The sequence below is a fragment of the Zootermopsis nevadensis genome, unplaced genomic scaffold (genome assembly GCF_977971745.1).
Source record: "Zootermopsis nevadensis isolate Lab colony 2312 unplaced genomic scaffold, Znev_1.0 Znev_ptg000028l, whole genome shotgun sequence".
Taxonomy (NCBI): domain Eukaryota; kingdom Metazoa; phylum Arthropoda; class Insecta; order Blattodea; family Termopsidae; genus Zootermopsis; species Zootermopsis nevadensis.
The window spans coordinates 13597267-13615133 of record NW_028259160.1 but is presented as its reverse complement, the minus strand read 5'-3'; the positions used below and the strand labels follow the sequence as shown (position 1 = coordinate 13615133).

General features: G+C 36.0%; 1 protein-coding gene across 18 annotated transcripts in view; it reads left to right on the top strand.

Moving 5' to 3' along the window:
* Positions 1-17867, top strand: part of LOC110832859 (histone deacetylase 4) — a 119008-nt gene that overhangs the window by 93873 nt on the left and 7268 nt on the right. For 11 of the 18 annotated variants that reach the window (XM_087356990.1, XM_087356989.1, XM_087356984.1 and 8 more), the window contains 17 exons: positions 577-711; positions 1222-1310; positions 4260-4399; positions 5896-6018; positions 7891-7994; positions 8593-8845; positions 9284-9414; positions 9790-9975; positions 10365-10460; positions 10996-11122; positions 11685-12077; positions 12927-13109; positions 13855-14018; positions 14554-14673; positions 15620-15742; positions 16666-16977; positions 17652-17794. In XM_087356990.1, coding sequence (XP_087213116.1) covers positions 577-711; positions 1222-1310; positions 4260-4399; positions 5896-6018; positions 7891-7994; positions 8593-8845; positions 9284-9414; positions 9790-9975; positions 10365-10460; positions 10996-11122; positions 11685-12077; positions 12927-13109; positions 13855-14018; positions 14554-14673; positions 15620-15742; positions 16666-16977; positions 17652-17794 — 2822 coding nt within the window. The remainder of the gene's footprint in view (positions 1-576; positions 712-1221; positions 1311-4259; positions 4400-5895; positions 6019-7890; positions 7995-8592; positions 8846-9283; positions 9415-9789; positions 9976-10364; positions 10461-10995; positions 11123-11684; positions 12078-12926; positions 13110-13854; positions 14019-14553; positions 14674-15619; positions 15743-16665; positions 16978-17651; positions 17795-17867) is intronic. The other 7 variants (XM_087356994.1, XM_087356985.1, XM_087356983.1 and 4 more) reach the window with 4 other exon arrangements.

Sequence of the window (17867 nt, the reverse complement as noted above, 5' to 3'; positions counted from 1 at the left end):
AAAAGAAATGCATGTTTGTTGGCATTGAATTAGGAAATTTTAAATTGGTGCTGGAATTCTGTTTTCATTTAAAGGGTGTTTAATTAAATGTTAGTTACAGTGTAGGAGTGTCTTCTGTTTTAAAGTATTATAACTTCTGATCTGTAAGCAATGAAATCTAATAAAAAGTAAGTTTCTAAAATAATGTCAATTCTAAGGATGAATGCAAACTCTGTACTGTTTTTAAATTTTGGTCAGATTAGACAGTTTTTGGTCAGAGTGGGCAGATTTTAACAACATCTGAGTGTGAGTCTTGATTTCTCTCCCCTGCCCTTACAGAGACTATTTTGCATATTTAGCCGATCATAATTAAGCCTTTATTTTGGCCGATATTTCATTTTTAAAGAGCCATTATGCGACTGAGCATTTAAGTGAACTCTGAAACAACATATTGTATTTTGAATACTTTTATTCTAGAAGTGAATTATATATATTTCTTATGAGCTACCTATATCTTATGACACCATTGCGTACATTAAAGAACCTTTGTGGTAGTGTATTTGCTGCTGCTGCTGTAGTTGGGTTGTTTCCTGACAGGAGTTCTGGGAACAGCAGAAGCAGTTGGAAGAACAGCGTGAACGACGTGAGAAAGAGAAACTGGAGGCCCTCAAGAAAAAAGATAAACACGAACACAGTGCTGTCGCTTCCAATGAAGTTAAGCGGAAGTTGATGGTAAGCCTGTGTCATACTTGTTAATACTAAAATAGATGTGTCAGTTATCTGCAGTCTGACCTTTTGACTTGTTTTTTAATATCATATACAGTATTTAGTGTTTGCAGTTGAATAACCCAAAGACTATTTAAAATTCAGATAAACATCTGTTAGATAGAATTTAAAATATTTAGCTAGTTGTAGAACAGCTGTGGAACAGTAACTTGTCAGTGTCACTATATCTCTAAGATACAGTGTGAAATAAATTTTAATTTTCCTACTGCAAGATTTTAATCAGAAACAAACACCAAGACCAATGATGTATGTAAAATTCTTATTATAACTTTCGTAATACTTGTATGCGTACTCCAAATTTCTCTATTGTCATGAAGTATAATTGCTGTTTAGTGACGTCATAATACAGATCTTAACGTATTTGGCTCTTGATATGGCTGCTAAAGAGTAATGTGTGCTTGCCTTTTTATTTATGATGGTGAAAACAGCTTAATGAGATCTCTTTTGTTGTTTTAGGATTTCCTGCAGAAGAAACAGGAAGCTGCAGCTGCTGCTGCTTCTAATGGAACACTGCCTGTCAGTTCTCCCTCTGGATACAGGAACTGGTAAGTTACAAAGACGTCGAACTCATGTTCGCAGTGGTAAATAGGTTAAGATGAAGCACAAAAGCAGTAAGTGACTTACAATTCTGGCTGTGGGTTCCTTGATGACGTTTTCTTTTTGTGCGTATTAATTTTTTGTATATGTGATCACCCTAAAAAGTAACCTTGTGCCACTTTTGCATGATGCTTGAGAATAAATTCAGTTTGTATTAGTAATAGTTTCTTTTATGAGTTTTTGGTAGTGGTCCAACACTGGAACAGATGAATTACTTTTGTAAATATGTGACAGACATTAACTGTTTCCTACATTAAGGTCACTAGTTATGCCGTACAAAATATCATCAGTCACTTCTTTTATGCCAGTTAAACAGATCCAGTGTAAGTATTTTTGGAAGTGAAGATACAGATATCAGACTGAATACATATCAGAGGATGTGTGAAACAAGACATAGAACTGTGAGACAAACAACATAAAAAACACAAATAAAAACTTGTCAAGTGATGGTAATGCCTGTATTCAATTACAGCTTCAAAAATTGGATAGTCAGACAAAAGCTAGATCAAATCATCTGAAATTAAATTACTACAATCAGTGACTGGATTTACCCTCCTGGATTTTAATTGAAATATAGAACTTTGGAACCATTTAAATATCTATAATCTGAATGAGAATAAAGGAAATCAAAAGAGAAATGGTATAAACAAGTTTTAATAATGGATGCAGGTAGACTTCTCAGAATATTATTAAATTGCAAAGTGGAAGGACACAGAGATATTGGAAGACTCAAAACAAGATGGAAATATGATTTAATAAGACAATGGGAATGTTACATTTATTTGTATCAGTCTGAATGGATGGGAAACAATATTCCTTTGGCCCCCCCCCCCCCCCCCCCCCCCCCCGCGCGCGCGAGACAGGCCTATGTATATGCAAGTGATTACTCGTAAAAATAATTGAATTATGTCATTTTTACAGGTGCTTGGCCTTTCCTCCTCACTGTAACAGACAAAATAGAGATCTGAAAAATATTGATAATAGCTCACACTTGTATTTCTTTGTTACGACTTTAAATTTGTGGACATAGAGGCATTTATAATTGATTGTTTATAGGGATGTACTACATTCGCTCGTCACCACTGCGCTAAAGACAGAATGACTTCATATGTTTCTTTCTGAAATGAAGGTCAGAAATGTTGTCAATTCATTCATTCTCACCATTGAAGATCTAATGAATTTAAACTGCAGTTATTCATCTTCTTACCAGACTGAATATGACATATAATTCTGTTCATATTTAAGAGTGTACAGCTGCCCGTTACTGTAATGTGTCATATAAATTTGTGTGTGAACTGAATTAGGCATTGAACATAATTTGCTTAATCTGATATTCTGAGTTTGTGTAGCGAGTCGATAATTTTCACTGAGTTGGTAGGTGCGCTGCCTTATGAAAGTATGTGGATCGCCTTTTCCCTCCCTCAGTCACATAGTAAACAGTTGGTTTGGCAAGGGCATGTTCATTTTAAACTTGGTGGGAGGCAGGACAATCTATTTCCAGAGCTCAACTCATACATCTTACTTCACATGCCGCCTTGCACGCTGCAAATAGCCAGTAACTGGGTGCCTGAAAACATAATTACATTTCATTCTTTGCAAATGCTGATAAGAACTAATAATGTTGAAGGAATAATTGGCCTAAGGCAAAAGTTGGACAGTTTGTTACGGGAAATGTTTGGTTGCTGCTGCTGCTGTTTGGGGTCTGAAGGATGAAACTGCAAGGACCAGGAAAGAACATGCGCTAGGAGGTAGATTATTGTGGGAGGGGGATCAGACTTTGTGAGAGACAAGCAGTAAAAAGAAAAGTATAATTAGTTGTCACCATCATCTGTGTGTTTCAATTGCCAATATGCTTGCTAAAATGTGAGCATTATTATTTCATGGAATATAAAATAAAATATGAATATAATAGTATTATGAGTTATATTCCTCCATTTCTTCTTGAGATTCTTCTGTTTGTTAGACCTTGTGGTATGCTACCAGCCTTTCACAAGGGCAAGGCTAGTGATGGGGTTGCAACCTTTGTTTTTAGCCTGTGGGCAGGCCATAATTACAACATTTCCTGTGCACATAATTTAATAGTTACATCACTGTGACTTTGTAATCAGAGCCATGTTGGTATCAATGGGAGGTGTACCATGGGAGAATGAGGCTGACACTAGGATATCCCATGTACCTTTGTAATCCCTGACATTAGGAAAAGCTTCAGAGTTAGAAATGTAGTTAAAGAAACCTACAAAGGTGCCAACAGAATTTGGAGAAACCATTTTAATAGATGGAAAAAGACATGAGTTTCACAATTGACTTTATGTTACTGAGCTGCAGACTTAACAGCATTCTGTCCTCTGCTACTTCCTCAAACTTAAGAACCACCATTGAATGTACAACAAGACTTCAGACAACAAAAATTGTAGTGAAGAGACCAAGATGTTGTGATGTGCAGACGTGTAGAAGGGGACAAACAAGAGGCAGGTACCATATGAATAATTATGGGGATGTTGCTATTTTGACCTGAAAGTGACATCTTTTTTATTTTCATCCTCACTCATACCAGGTACAAATTAATTTAGGGGGGGGGGTGCACTTTGGTGGCTTATTAATGTACACTCCTGACAGCTATTATTTGTATATAAGAACTGACGAATACATAATACTTGGCACTCATTCATAATGTGGTAAGACTCTATAAAGTTGGAGTCAGAATGCTCCTGCCAGTGGACCTGTTCTAGAAAATTTAGTATGGGAACCTTTCAATAGAGAATGGGGAAGGGTTAATACTTGTCTACCTTTGAAACATGAATACGTGGTGACAACAGTGAAACCCAAGTCATTGTTTCTTGTTTTCTATGCATTTGACATACAAAGGTTTGAGTGTGATATTTCTTACTGTTCAACAGGAGTGTACTACAAGCTCCGCAAGGGAGTGATGCAAGTTCCTCTGCAGCAAATATCAACCCAGCTGCGGGAGTTGCGCACCCATATCGGCTGCAGCCCATGATGCCCAAATATGATGATGACTTTCCACTCAGGAAAACTGGTATGTAAAACCACAACATTGTACAGTTTGTGATTTATCAGAGTGGGGAGTTACTTACATTTACTGTTTGTATTGGCATCATATATGTGAAATTGCTGTCTATAGAGGGTAAAAATCTGCAGGGTGATAATTTGAAGTGATCTTATAATTGTAATGTAATTGTTATAAAAGTTTGTTTTACCTTCAGATTCATATGTCTTATTAATTTTTCAAAAGGTGAGGTTATTGTCTTTGTCAGTGTGATGCATGTGTTATTTTTTTTACTGATGTTGCATCCGTAATAACATTTATAAATAACAGTGTGCTGGTAAATGTAACTGTTCAATTGAAATTACTGAAGTGATCCACATGCTTTGTGTCTTAACAGTGGCTGCATAGAAACTTGGAAATGTGGCCACCATATGTATGCCATTCTCATCAGTTTGGACAGTATACTGAGTGTTTGTTCAGGTGGTTTATAGAAAGAGTACAAAAATAAGCTGTGAATTTTTCCTTTAAATATAAATTCTGATGCTGTTCAAGTCATGTTTCGTGGAGTGCAGAAGATCAGCATTCCATGTTCTGCTTGGGCACTGATTGTTCTTATTTCTGAGTATTAATAATTTAAAGAGATTATGTTGAGATTTCAATTGTAGTATGCACATAAATTGAACAGTAAGGTGGATTAACAAAAGTTTTATAATTCCAGTCTGTAGAATTATTAATTGCTTGTGAGTTTTCTTCGCATCATTGTGTTTGGATAATAGCATGTATTGCCATTGAGATCAAACTCTCATACATTCTGCAGAAATCTCATGTTATATTTGTCCATGACAGATGTCCAGAGAAGGTAGACACAATGCAGCAACCAGTATTTCTTCTTAACTTTTATCATATGTGATTAGGGGATATAAGCCCCTGTACTATAAGGCTAATAGCTGGACTGTAACTTGGGGTTCATTGTGTAGAAGTTTACAAGTGTGGTGCGTGGTCAGCTGGATCATGCACAGGCCATGATACAAGGTTGATAAATATTAAAAATATCTTATAGTAAGTACTGCTTACTATGTAGTTTAACAAAGCTTGGTTTTAGGTTCTCATGGCAGTGAGTATGAAGTTAGCTGTCTTTGGGTTGTACCACAAAGTTTGGCACTTAAAAGAGACAGCTTAAAAATTATCATAGTTCACGTAAAGTTGAACTTCTTAGCATTTTCCTTGTTCTCACTAGAGGTGGAAAGATACATGATACAAATTGGGAGAAGCCTTTTGTCTGAACTTGTGTCTAAAATACAAGTGTAATGTAACAGAAAAAGAAATTAACTTATGATTATCATACTCTGTTGTAATAACCAGTGTTTGATGTTTGTTTGGAAATTTAAATTGTGTAAAATGTTTTCAAACTTTGAAATGTATATGAGTTTGATCAAAGTAGTTCTAATGCTGAAATGTGGCTCTAACTTTCAATATGTCTCTTCCTTCCCCTTGTGCTTTCCTGCCATGCATTTTCCATCACACAGCCTCCGAGCCAAACCTCCTGAAGGTACGCCTCAAGCAAAGAATGACCAGCCATCGCAATAGTCCCATGGCCAGGCGCAAAGATCGCCTCCTCGCCACACAGAAGAGGAAGTCGCAACTAGCAAGTACGAGATGCATTACTTTTGGTGGAGGTGTAGTTCCAAATATCAATGCTCCGGGCTTATTTCTGTCCAAAGAATGTGTCAGAAGTTGTAAATCACTGAGGAATCAGTTGACATATTTTTCCTTACTTCCATTCCTTACTTCTGTTGTCGGTAAATTACAAACTGTGTTTTATTAACTGAGTATGTAATAATAAATTGGTGGATGTCTAAAATATTTTCTGTAAGAAAATTACTCTACTGATTTATCCTCATTTCAGTTTGGAGGCCATAATACTTTGTTTCTGGGAATGTTTATATTTCTGAAAGTGAAGTTAATATGGCATGATGGATCTGTGTCCTGTGCCACTTACATTTTATTACTTTCTGTATTGGACACCTTCCCTTCAGGTCAGACTGTGGTGTGTGGGATACAATGAGAACAGTGTGAAAGTATTTTAATTTTTTACTTGAAAGTATGAAGAAGGAAATTGATGAATACATGTACACACTAAGATAAAATTTCCCCCCCCATCTGATTGTAGCAACTTTACATTTTATAAAATTATGTAGAAAAGTAAAGCTTCACAAACTGTGTGCTTTCATGCTGCTTGTAGAAGTTAAGCAATACAACACAGTTATTATGCATTTGCAGTGTCAGTATAAAGTAAGAGTTGTTGAATTTTAGTGTCTTGTAGTATAATGTGAGAAAATTATATAAATATATTATCCATTTTATCCACAACAAACACATCTCTTATCTAGTAGCAGATTTACATTATAAAAGTAAATAAAGTTAATTATTAATGTTCAGCATGTTGTAACAGATGTATGATATGAGAGGTTAATGATTCATTATGGCAAAGTTTATTGCTCATTACTAATAAACTTTATTTATTTTATGTAAACCTATTACTTTTTAAATAAGACTGTTGTGTCTAAGACAACATATTTATATAACGTTACACAGATAAAATAAGAGATTTCTTAGCTTCAGTATGTGAAATTGTTATGAAAGATAAACATAAGGTTTATGGTTGAATTGGGAATGCTTCCATCCTTAACAGAATCCTTATTTCATTATCATCTTTCCAGAGACACTAAAAATTAACATTAATTTTACCTGTTGTTTTCTGTGGCTCTAATTGGTTGAGAATAATGAAAATTGAGTGTTTGAAATTAAGGTACTGAAGATAAAAACAACAGAGAAGCAAGTAACATTGTTTCTTTGGTTGTTCTCATCAAGTGAAAATGTTAGTGTGAGTAAGTAAAGATGATTGAGGTGATGTGTTTGCATATACCTAACATGGGAGACTTTAATAGATGGTACTGTACTAGTTTTTACATAACACAAACATGATTAAATACTAAAATGTGTTCATGTTTGATGCTAAAAAATTATATACCTATTTCCTGTTCAACACTTTAATTTTGCTTTACAACTGTGGTAGGCACTAGTGTTATATGCATTTTAGTGTATCACAGAAAATTGTTTTTCTGTCATACACAGTGTTGAGTGATGTTCAATACATAGGGTAGGATCACTGTAGAGGGTCCTTTTTTGAGCTGATACAGTAAATATGACACAGTCATGTCTTCACTTTGGTTACACTGTGAAGGGGAAAAAAAGGTCACATAAATAAAAGTTTCCACCTTCAAAGATTTACTTGGCTTTTGTGCATTGTAGTACTAACTGCATGTCATGTCAGCATATAGTTTTGTACATATGGAATGTTAACTGATTATTGCATGTTTGTCATCTGAGTTTAATTTCAGTTTTGAAATTACTTCTGTTAATGAAACAGAAATCCAATATTGTATTTCATTCCTTCATGATTCTCATTACCTGCCATTATAGTATGGTGTGTTATGTTATTGATGCTGTTTGTTTTCCAGTTGACACATCAAATAGCAATCCAGATTCAGGCCCCAATTCCCCGCCCAGTGTTGCCAATGCTCAAGCTTCCCCAACTGCAGGCAGAAATACACCCATACAGGAGGTAAGATCACTGCTTCATTCTCTGGAAAATTGATGCAGTAAAATCATGAAAATAAAATTATGGTCTACTATGCAACTCGAAGATTTCTATTCCCATGCAAAAAGTGCATAGATGGCTGCTGAAACAATGCTCTGTAAAAGTAACCTATAAAGCAAAAAGGAATATGTAGTCTACCTCAAATTTAAAAACCATTGGTGTACACAAACAGAAAAGAGATACCATAGCCTTGACTCACATTTTTGTTTGTTTAGTCCCTCACGTAGAACTGGTCCAAATCATATACTTATTCTAGAAGTACTGAAGGATGTCTTTCAGTCTTGCACAAAGAAATGGTCATATATCTCATTTCACATCTGCTTAAGAGGATTTATGGATATTTGACTGTCACCCCACCACAGCTGTCTTCTGCAGTTGATGAAGTGATGGAGGACACAAAGTAGTGCCTTGAAAAGAGTAGAGGTTAATAACAGGATATCTCATTTATAACACCTGTTTTTATTTTGCTATTCTCAATGGTTCCCAAAGTATTCTTGAAAAGAATGTAATATGTCTGAATTTTAATTTGTAGTGCACAGACTACACACACAACATTTTGCAGGAAGGTGAAGTTTCACCATATGGACCACTGGCCAGCAGTAGTCATCAAGGCAGTATGAGTGACCTGTCTTTGTACAGCAGTCCTTCTATGCCGAACATCTCCCTAGGTCGGCCACCCATCCATTCATCAGAAGGAGCAAAACTTGCACCAGTCTCAGAAGCTGAAGTACGAGCCGCATTTACAGCTCGATTGGGCATGCCTCTTACAGGACAAATGTTGCCTGGAACTCTTCCTTTCTATCCTACTCTACCAGGTTGGTACTGCTCAATACTTATGCTCCTGCTTGTTGTTTGAACATGATTTCCATAAGAATGAACAGGCTTGATCTCCTGATATTCATGCTGTCACCATAGCTGCTGCAAAGGAGTGTGTGGAAATTACTAAATAAGTATATCAAATCTAAAAGTTTGTGACTATGGTGAGTTTTTTAAATAAAAAGTTTCTTGGATGTTATCCATCGTCAAATAAAATAATAAAATTGAATGACGTTTCGGAGATGGGACTCTATCTCCATCTTCAGGTATGCCTACTCTGTTGGGCCCAATCGATAGAGCTAATCCCTATCTCCGGGCAAGGCAAAAAGTGAAAGTCCCTGAATATATGCCGAATATATATATATGTGTGTGTATATATATATATATATATATATATATATATATATATATATATATATATATATGGATGGTTTCAGTTATTGATGGTGAGTACAGCAACCCCAACTCTCCTGGTTACATTCATAAGCAAATGCAGTCTCTGGAACAAGCACGACCAGGAAACTTGCTGCCAAGTGTGTACCAGGGTGCTCCAATCACAGATACTCAGGTACTCCTATTGATAAACTTGTATAAAAGCATGTTCATGTGAAAAGAGAAATGTCTTTACAGTGTGTGTATGTTTATTTATAATATAAAAACTTTTTTAGTTACTATGACTATCAAAATATTGTGAGACTTATCCTAAACCACATACTATATAAATTCAAAGTTATTGCATAGTGTAACACTTCTTTACCTATTTAAAAGTGTTATGATGTGTGTAGTGTTCTTATTTTCTGCAGTATTCAGACATGCCATGTTGACTTTTCAGATTTTGCCACTCCTGCATTGATACTAATGTTCAATGGATTTGAAAAACTTGGCGTCAGTTTAATATCTGTTGTCTTGAATGTGGCTAGAAATGCTCAAATATGTATTACAGGTGGCACATGCAAGATTGAACAAGCAAGGTCATCGCCCTCTGGGGCGTACGCAGTCAGCTCCGCTACCTCTGGGACATCCCATGTTGGCAGGAAGTAGCATTGCCATTGTTCCCACTCATTATGAGGAGTACCTTCCAGAGAAGCAGGTTTATGACCAGCAGCAGGCTCACAATTTCCTCAAGCAGGTTAATCTCAGCATTACTTACCAAGTAACAAAAACTTATGATGCATACCTTCCTTGAAATTATTCAGTCTGTTTGATGGGCAAGAATTATAAAGTATTATTTCATTAAATACATTAGTGAGATGCATTGTATCTCTCTCTGTCCATCTTTCTCCTAAACTACAGACAGTTTTTATATGCAGTCTTTGCAGCTGCTGCAAAGGTGTATGTAAAGCTACAAAATTTACTTCAGATTTTACCTTTCAGTTCATTGTCTTACGGTATGGAGCAATTCACATTCAGTACAGTGATACATGGGCTTTATAAGTCAATGAATTGAAATGTCTGGGAATATTCACAAAAAATATTGTTTGATTTTATAAAAATAATTTTGTTTTTATTTTTCTGCAGCAAATTCGGCAAACAGTGTTGACTAGGGCTGGAAGTAGAGGCCAGTCAAGTGGAGGTCAGTTGGATGAAGCTCCAGAAACTGAGGAGACAGCTGAGGTAGGCACAGTAGAGTCAATAAGTTCTTTAGTGCTGAAGTGGTAATGGTTCTTCATAATTCTTTGTTAGTAATAGGAAAGGTTATTGAATGGATTCATCACATGAAACATTTATCTAGTTCTTTCTACCAGACATATGAAAACACCAAAGGTTTTAACTTGAACTTTTGCACACTGGCACATGAACATCTATAATTATAACTTGAACATTTTTCTGAGTCAAATTGAGTAGTAATGAAGTATAGTCCAAATAACCATTTTGAATCGGTTTATACTGTATCAGTAAAGTTTATTTGGAACCACCATTCTTAACATGAAATTTTGTTTACTGTTCATAGAGATGAAGTTAGTATTTAATTATGGCTTTTGGGGATAAGCCATGTCAAATTTTGAAAGCCGAAGCCAAAGTTATACATGAACTCAGTTACAAGAGCCTAAGAAGAAGAATGGCGTGAAATTATTTGTGAAATTATAATTTGAACATTATTGAAGATTATTGAAGATTAGTGAATTGGAATCCATTGTTTTGTGAACAGGTCATAGATCTGACAGATAGAAAAGGGAGTGAGGAGAGCGAGATCTCAAAACAGCAACGAGACCGAGAGCAATTCTTGCAGCAACAGCGAGACTTGATGATGAGACACACACTTCAAGTCAGTGAAGGTAAGCTTCTATTACTGTATGTGTGTGCAGTGAAGATTACTTGAAATGTGGACATTGTAACAGAGGTGATGATGTAACTGATGTTTCAGGAACAGAAGAATGATATATATTTGTCGGAGTATTCTTCAATATCATTTGCATTACAATAAAAGTTAAACAAACATAATGTAAATTTTCATGCTAATGGCATTTCTTAAACAGCACATATGTGAACCTGATTTGTTAGAATAAAGTACACTACATGCAGATATAGTTGACAGTTTGAAAACAAAAGTGTCCCTGAAATGCACGCTTGGTATTTTCTGGTACAGTTCTGTGCCTGCCTTTTGTCATTCTGACGAATATATTTGCCCTGCATTTCCATTTTGGGTTAAAGAAATTGTGTATGTAACATGGATGAACTATTTCTTTTTTATCACGAGCAGAGAATACTATAATAAATTCTAAATCCTGCATACTTTTTTAAACATCTGAATCCCTATCACCTTGTGATTAAAGTAAATGTAAGTAAAGAAACATTAAAGTATATTAAACACATTAACACTGTAAGCTATAATTTCAGAAAACTCTCTGTTAGGTTCTGCCTTCAGTCCAAGGTCATCGCATATAGCAAGACCTCTCTCACGGGCATTATCCAGTCCATTAGTAGCCCTAGGCCCAACAGACATTCCTGCTTCATCTTGTGTCCCAGTCAACAATCACTGCAGCAGTAAAGTGGGTGGATCTGGACCACACAGACTCACAACAGGATTGGCATTTGATAGCCTGATGCTGAAACATGCATGCATCTGTGGTGATAATTCAAGTCACCCAGAACATGGTGGAAGGCTTCAGAGTGTGTGGGCTCGTCTCATGGAAACAGGCTTGGTACAGAGATGTGATCGTGTGAGATCCAGAAAAGCTACCTTGGAAGAGATACAAGCTTGCCATAGTGAAGCACATGCTCTGCTGTTTGGTATGTTTTATGCTTGCTTGAATTGGTACTGTAAAATATATATATATATATATATATATATAAAACGATTCAGTTTGATGTTCCAAAATTCTGAATAGATTGGGAAGAATACGGTATTGGTACTTTCATAGCAGATGAATGAAAGGGTATACTTCCATGTGAGCCACTGTGAAAATTAAAAGTGGAAAGGGAGATGCAAGGAAGTGATTTCAGAAATTGTTTAATGACACTTTCTGAACTGTGTAGGTTATTTATTGTTGAATAAGGAGATGACCATCAATAATGATTTGGAAAGATGAGACATTTTATCTGAAGGGACTGAGGAAAATCATGAAAAGTTTCAGGATTTATCTGCTTGTATTGCAGCACATATCAAGCAAGACCCCATTGTTGAACAGACAGACATTTTATCCATGTTGTGAGCCTTTACAATGTGAATGCAATATGTCTCTTACTGTGCCAGTATTCCACTCTCCCAACTGGAATCAATTTCTGATATGCTTATGTTCCCTAAGTTTTGTTTGTAAGACTTAAAAAATTTCTGATTTTACATGTACTGCAGTTTTTCAAGTATCAGTGGTCTGCAGTAAATACTTAGCTAGAAGAGACAAGCACTTAATTTATCACCAGCACAAATTTGTAACGGCTAGGACTTGAATATTAATTTTTGTGAGGCTGTTTTCCTTTATTTACCAAAGACCTGACATCTTATGTGTCTTAATATGTCTCTGTTTATTCTACTTCTGATATCAAAGTATAAAAACTATCCTATACAAATTATAAACCAGTTGATGTACGCATTTCATATACAGTAGAAGCTACATAGCAGATGTTCTTATCATTGTCCAGGTACAAATCCACTGAACCGCCAGAAGTTAGACGTGAGCAAACTGTCACAGCTTCCCATTAAGAGCTTTGTTCGTCTGCCTTGTGGTGGTATTGGTGTAGATTCAGACACAACGTGGAATGAACTGCACACCGCACCAGCTGCTCGAATGGCTGTTGGCTGTGTTGTTGATTTAGCATTCAAAGGTGAGTGCTTGCAGATGTACAACTGTTGTCCTGAAATGTAATTTAAATTGATCATTATTGTACTTCTTGTAAGAATGACTTGCTGTGGTTTCAAGAGATATTTTATTCGGCCTTATGTGACTGATATTGGCTGATAATATTGGTACCAGATGGAGTCAAGTGGTCAGCTTCATGCCCCACCTACTTTATCCCTGAGTGAAGAGCTCTTTTATCAGTCTGTCTTGACATAGCAGCAAAGAGGAAGATCCTAACTCCTCTTGGGAATTGAATTTTGGCCTTCCAACCTGTAGCTTAGTCATTATACTAAATTTGCTGTCTCAACTCCTCTGTGGAAATATGAGAGTAAATTTATTTGACAGGCATTATGTATTTGTTAGACTGTACTTACACATCTGATCACAGTGAGCGTAAACACCAGTCACATTTTAAGATTCCTCTAGAATCTTGTAACTTGTTTCCAAGCAGTTCTTAGCATGCTAATTCACATCGGGTATAAATGGTTTGTCATTAAAGTTCCACATTTTTGTAATGCTATGAGCAGCATTTTTATTTTAGGACTCTTGTCATTGTCCTTTTCTAGAGAGTATGTTTTCCTGTAAGGATAGATATAATGATATGAGGAATTAGAAAATATATTTGATCGGTTTCTAAATACCTTATGAACACTTTCTTGAACTTTCAGAGCAAAAGTAGGAGGGGGGATGTTTCAAGCTGACAGTTGGGAATGTGGTGTGATTTGTTCCAGCTGCTACAGGAGATATAAAGAATGGATTTGCTGTAGTTCGGCCACCTGGGCATCACGCTGAGGCCTCTCAGGCAATGGGCTTCTGTTTTTTCAATTCAATTGCTATTGCAGCCCGTCTTCTGCAGCAGAGACTGGACGTCCAGAGGATTCTCATTGTTGATTGGGTCAGTGCATCTTTTCAGCATGTTCAAATAATTTCATTGTAGCTTTTAGTGGGAACAAATATACTTGCCTCTTAATGCATCCAAGCTGGGGTATGCATCAGCCACTAGTTTGCATAATTGTAGTATAATTAACCCTTTACAAGGTACATTTCTATAAGCTTATCTTTTTCCATATAACTTATGTCACAGTTACTGGCAGAGACATGAATGTGACATAAAATAAAGAAGATATTTCTTATATTTTGAACTGAAAATGTGTAGTATATTTAATATATACAGCTAGTAGTGTATGAGATTATGTTATGTCTTTTAGAAAACCACAAAGGCAAAGTGTCATTTAAAAGTTCTAAATGAAGTTATATTTTTGTCTAATGACTTCCTTGGTGCATGGTCATATTTATGATCATTCCAAGGCTCATGAAGACAAAGGTGCATAATGATGTCAACACTAACAAACTAGCAGACTTTACTTTATTCCTCTTTTGTAACATGTTTGGTATTATGTTAGTTACTTATGTTCACTTGTTTATTTTAGGATGTGCACCATGGCAATGGAACCCAGCAGATGTTTTATGATGATCCAAGAGTATTGTATCTCTCTATTCATCGTCATGATGATGGTAACTTTTTCCCAGGTACTGGAGGACCAACAGAGGTAACTGTTATATCACAGCTTTTGTTTCAAAGGAAAGTGTCCTGTAGTTACTGTATCAGTTTTTACATTCCCAAATAGACTTGGCAATAGCAGTAACTGTACTAGAAATTGCTGGATACGTGAATTAGGTTAGCTGTTTCTAACAGACCCATCTGAGTAGATAACGAGTCCAGGTTGTGCTTTTCTTTCAATAGACATTCTCCTGTCTTTAAGAAGATAGGCATTATGCTCATTTCACAGTTACATTTTCAGGTGTAGTTTGCAGATGATAAATTTACTTGTCTTTCTGACCTTGCAAAATTTCATGCACACGTGTTATTCTGTACTCTTGGACTTGTGACAAAAGACTTTTGTACTTAAACTACCATCAATAACTGACATAAACGTGTCTGGGCATAAAGCAACATGTCGGGACATCTTCACAGCTGTGCAGTGATATTTATCAGAGATGAATTTGATCAGACCTTGTAAGACAAATAACTTAAATGGCATTATTCTTCCAAACATTGATGTTAATATATTTGTGACTTGTCACATACTTTGAAAGTTTTCCAGAATCAAGAAATTATCTCTCAGAGAAAGCATTGTCATGGGACTTTGGATTTAATACCAGTTTGCTACCTAATAGTTCCCATAGTATCTGCAACTAGTTTATTTCTTATTCATTAGTGTGAATTTGTAATACCATGTCAACATCATTTCTAGATTGTTAATCATGAGTTGGGCATCTTGTAGGAAGGACTGAGTGGGTCTTTATACAATAAGCATTGATAGTATGAAATATGGAAATCATGAAGTGACATTTTTCCCCTTATTTTCATGAGCTGCATCATTTTATTTTATATAGCAAATTTTGCTTTTTTGTGTAAAGAATTTACAGCTTGAATACATTATTGTGACATGCTGCTGAACAGTGTAGCGCATTTTGATTTTTCTCTCGTTGCAGTGTGGTGTTGGTGAAGGAGTTGGTTTCAATGTGAATCTGGCATGGTCTGGTGGCCTTGCTCCGCCTATGGGAGATGCAGAGTACTTGGCAGCTTTCAGGACTGTTGTCCTGCCTATTGCAAAAGTAAGAAACAGATTGGTGAAATTGATTCATTAAAATGTGAAAAGTGTGTAGGCATTCTACTTCAAGAAAGTGATGTTCAAACGTATTTGTTTATATCTCATATTGGTGGGGTATTGAAGGGATGGAAGGTTTATTAAAGCTGGTACTTTTAAAACAAGATAAACGTTTCATTATGTAATTTGGCCTTGCCTAAATACATTGTGAAAGATGCGGTTACATTGGAATTCATGATTTTATGAATGAGAAAAAATGTGTGTGGTGTACAGCATATTTGAAGAATGCTTTACTTTTTTATGTGTTATATTTATTAATTGCATTAATATTTACTTTACAGTTTTGGTTTCTAAGCTGTAATATTTCTAAATAGAACCTAATGGTCCATTACACCCAATGTTATCATCATTGACAACAATCCTGAGCCAGCTCTCTGTCTCTAATCATCACAACATATTTCCCTAAGATCCATCATAATATTATCCTCCCATCTCCTCACTGTTCCAAGTGGCTGTATACCAAGAGGTTTTCTACCCAAAATTTTTGTATGTTTATTGTCTCCTCCATCTTAACTGCTTGCCCAGCCCATTGTAGTGTAGAGTTCGGTATCCTAACAGTAGGGCACCTGCAATTTTGTAGCATTGTAAAAATGCGGAATTGTCTGTTAAATGGAGTTGATCAACTGAAGGGAGTGGCTGTGGTTAAAATGTGCAATGTTAGAGTTAAAATTTATTCTCTCCTTTTATACAGTATATTCTGTATATGTTACGCTTGGCAGAGGATATTCAATTTTTGCTGTTCTGCTGCAGCAGCTTTAGATGTAGGAAAGGGTTAAAATTTAGGGATTCTTGATAGCAGGAAATATGATCTCAAAATACATACTGTTATAATGATTGCACAACAGAGTTTGACACTGTTGTACTTTTCAGGAATTTGCACCAGATATTGTTCTGGTGTCTGCCGGTTTTGATGCAGCTGCTGGCCATGCTGCACCCCTTGGAGGTTACAAGGTGTCACCTGCATGTTTTGGTCACATGACACAACAGCTTCTCAAGTTAGCTGATGGAAAGGTGATCTTGTCACTGGAAGGCGGGTATGATCTTCCGTCCATCTGTGATTCAGCTCAAGAATGTGTCCGTGCTTTACTTGGAGATGAACCCAGTCCTTTGCGGGAGGAAGAGTTGAGGCGGTTGCCGTGTCAGAATGCTATTGATACATTACAGAAAACAATTGCCATTCAAGTAAGTTTCACACAAATCCAATGTCTTGGTACTGTGCGTTCTATATTTTGTAGTAGCCATACTTCTGACAAATGAGTATTTCAGCAAATATATTTGATATGATCCAATCTCAAATATTTTTTAATTAGGACATAAGGTATTTTATGATTAACTGAATATGATTCTGAAAACTGCACATTTTAGTTCCTGTCATTATTCTTCAATAGTGCTTGCATCACCATGTCAGCAAAATTTATCATATTAAGAGCTCTGCATGCTCCCATGCAATCACATGTTGTTAAAACGTACCACAGAAGTAAAAGGATTGCTCATTGAGAAATGCTGTGATTTCTGGAATTCATCATGTGTAGGTATTTGTGTGACCCCTTGTATCATTTTCCTCCCCTCTGCCCATTATATTTGCATAGTTGGACTTTACTTTGAACACTAAAGTGTTGAGCATTGTTCAAATTTTGTATCATTTGGAACAGTTGAACTGGTTTCCTTTACCTTATTGTGGTCAGGAAACATGAGAGTTTAATTCTCACATTAATATTTCCAGTTGTGTTAACTGGAAATATTAATGTGAGAATTAAACTCTCATTTTCAAAAAGTGCAGGCGTCCTTGCATACAGTTACAAATGTAACAGTGTGCACACAAGTTCATTGTACCTTTGGTTGTTGTTTTCTTCAAGCTTCCGCATTGGCCATGCATTAAGCGTACTGCACACACAGCCGTCTGTTCAGCTGTAGAAGCTATACAGAAGGAGAAAGATGAGACAGAGACAGTAACTGCAATGGCTAGTCTGTCAATGCAGCAGCAAAGCAACAGTTTACAGTAAGTGGAAAATCATTACTTGAATATTGTCATATTTTTTGTAGTAGTCCTCAGTTCAATAAAATATATTATT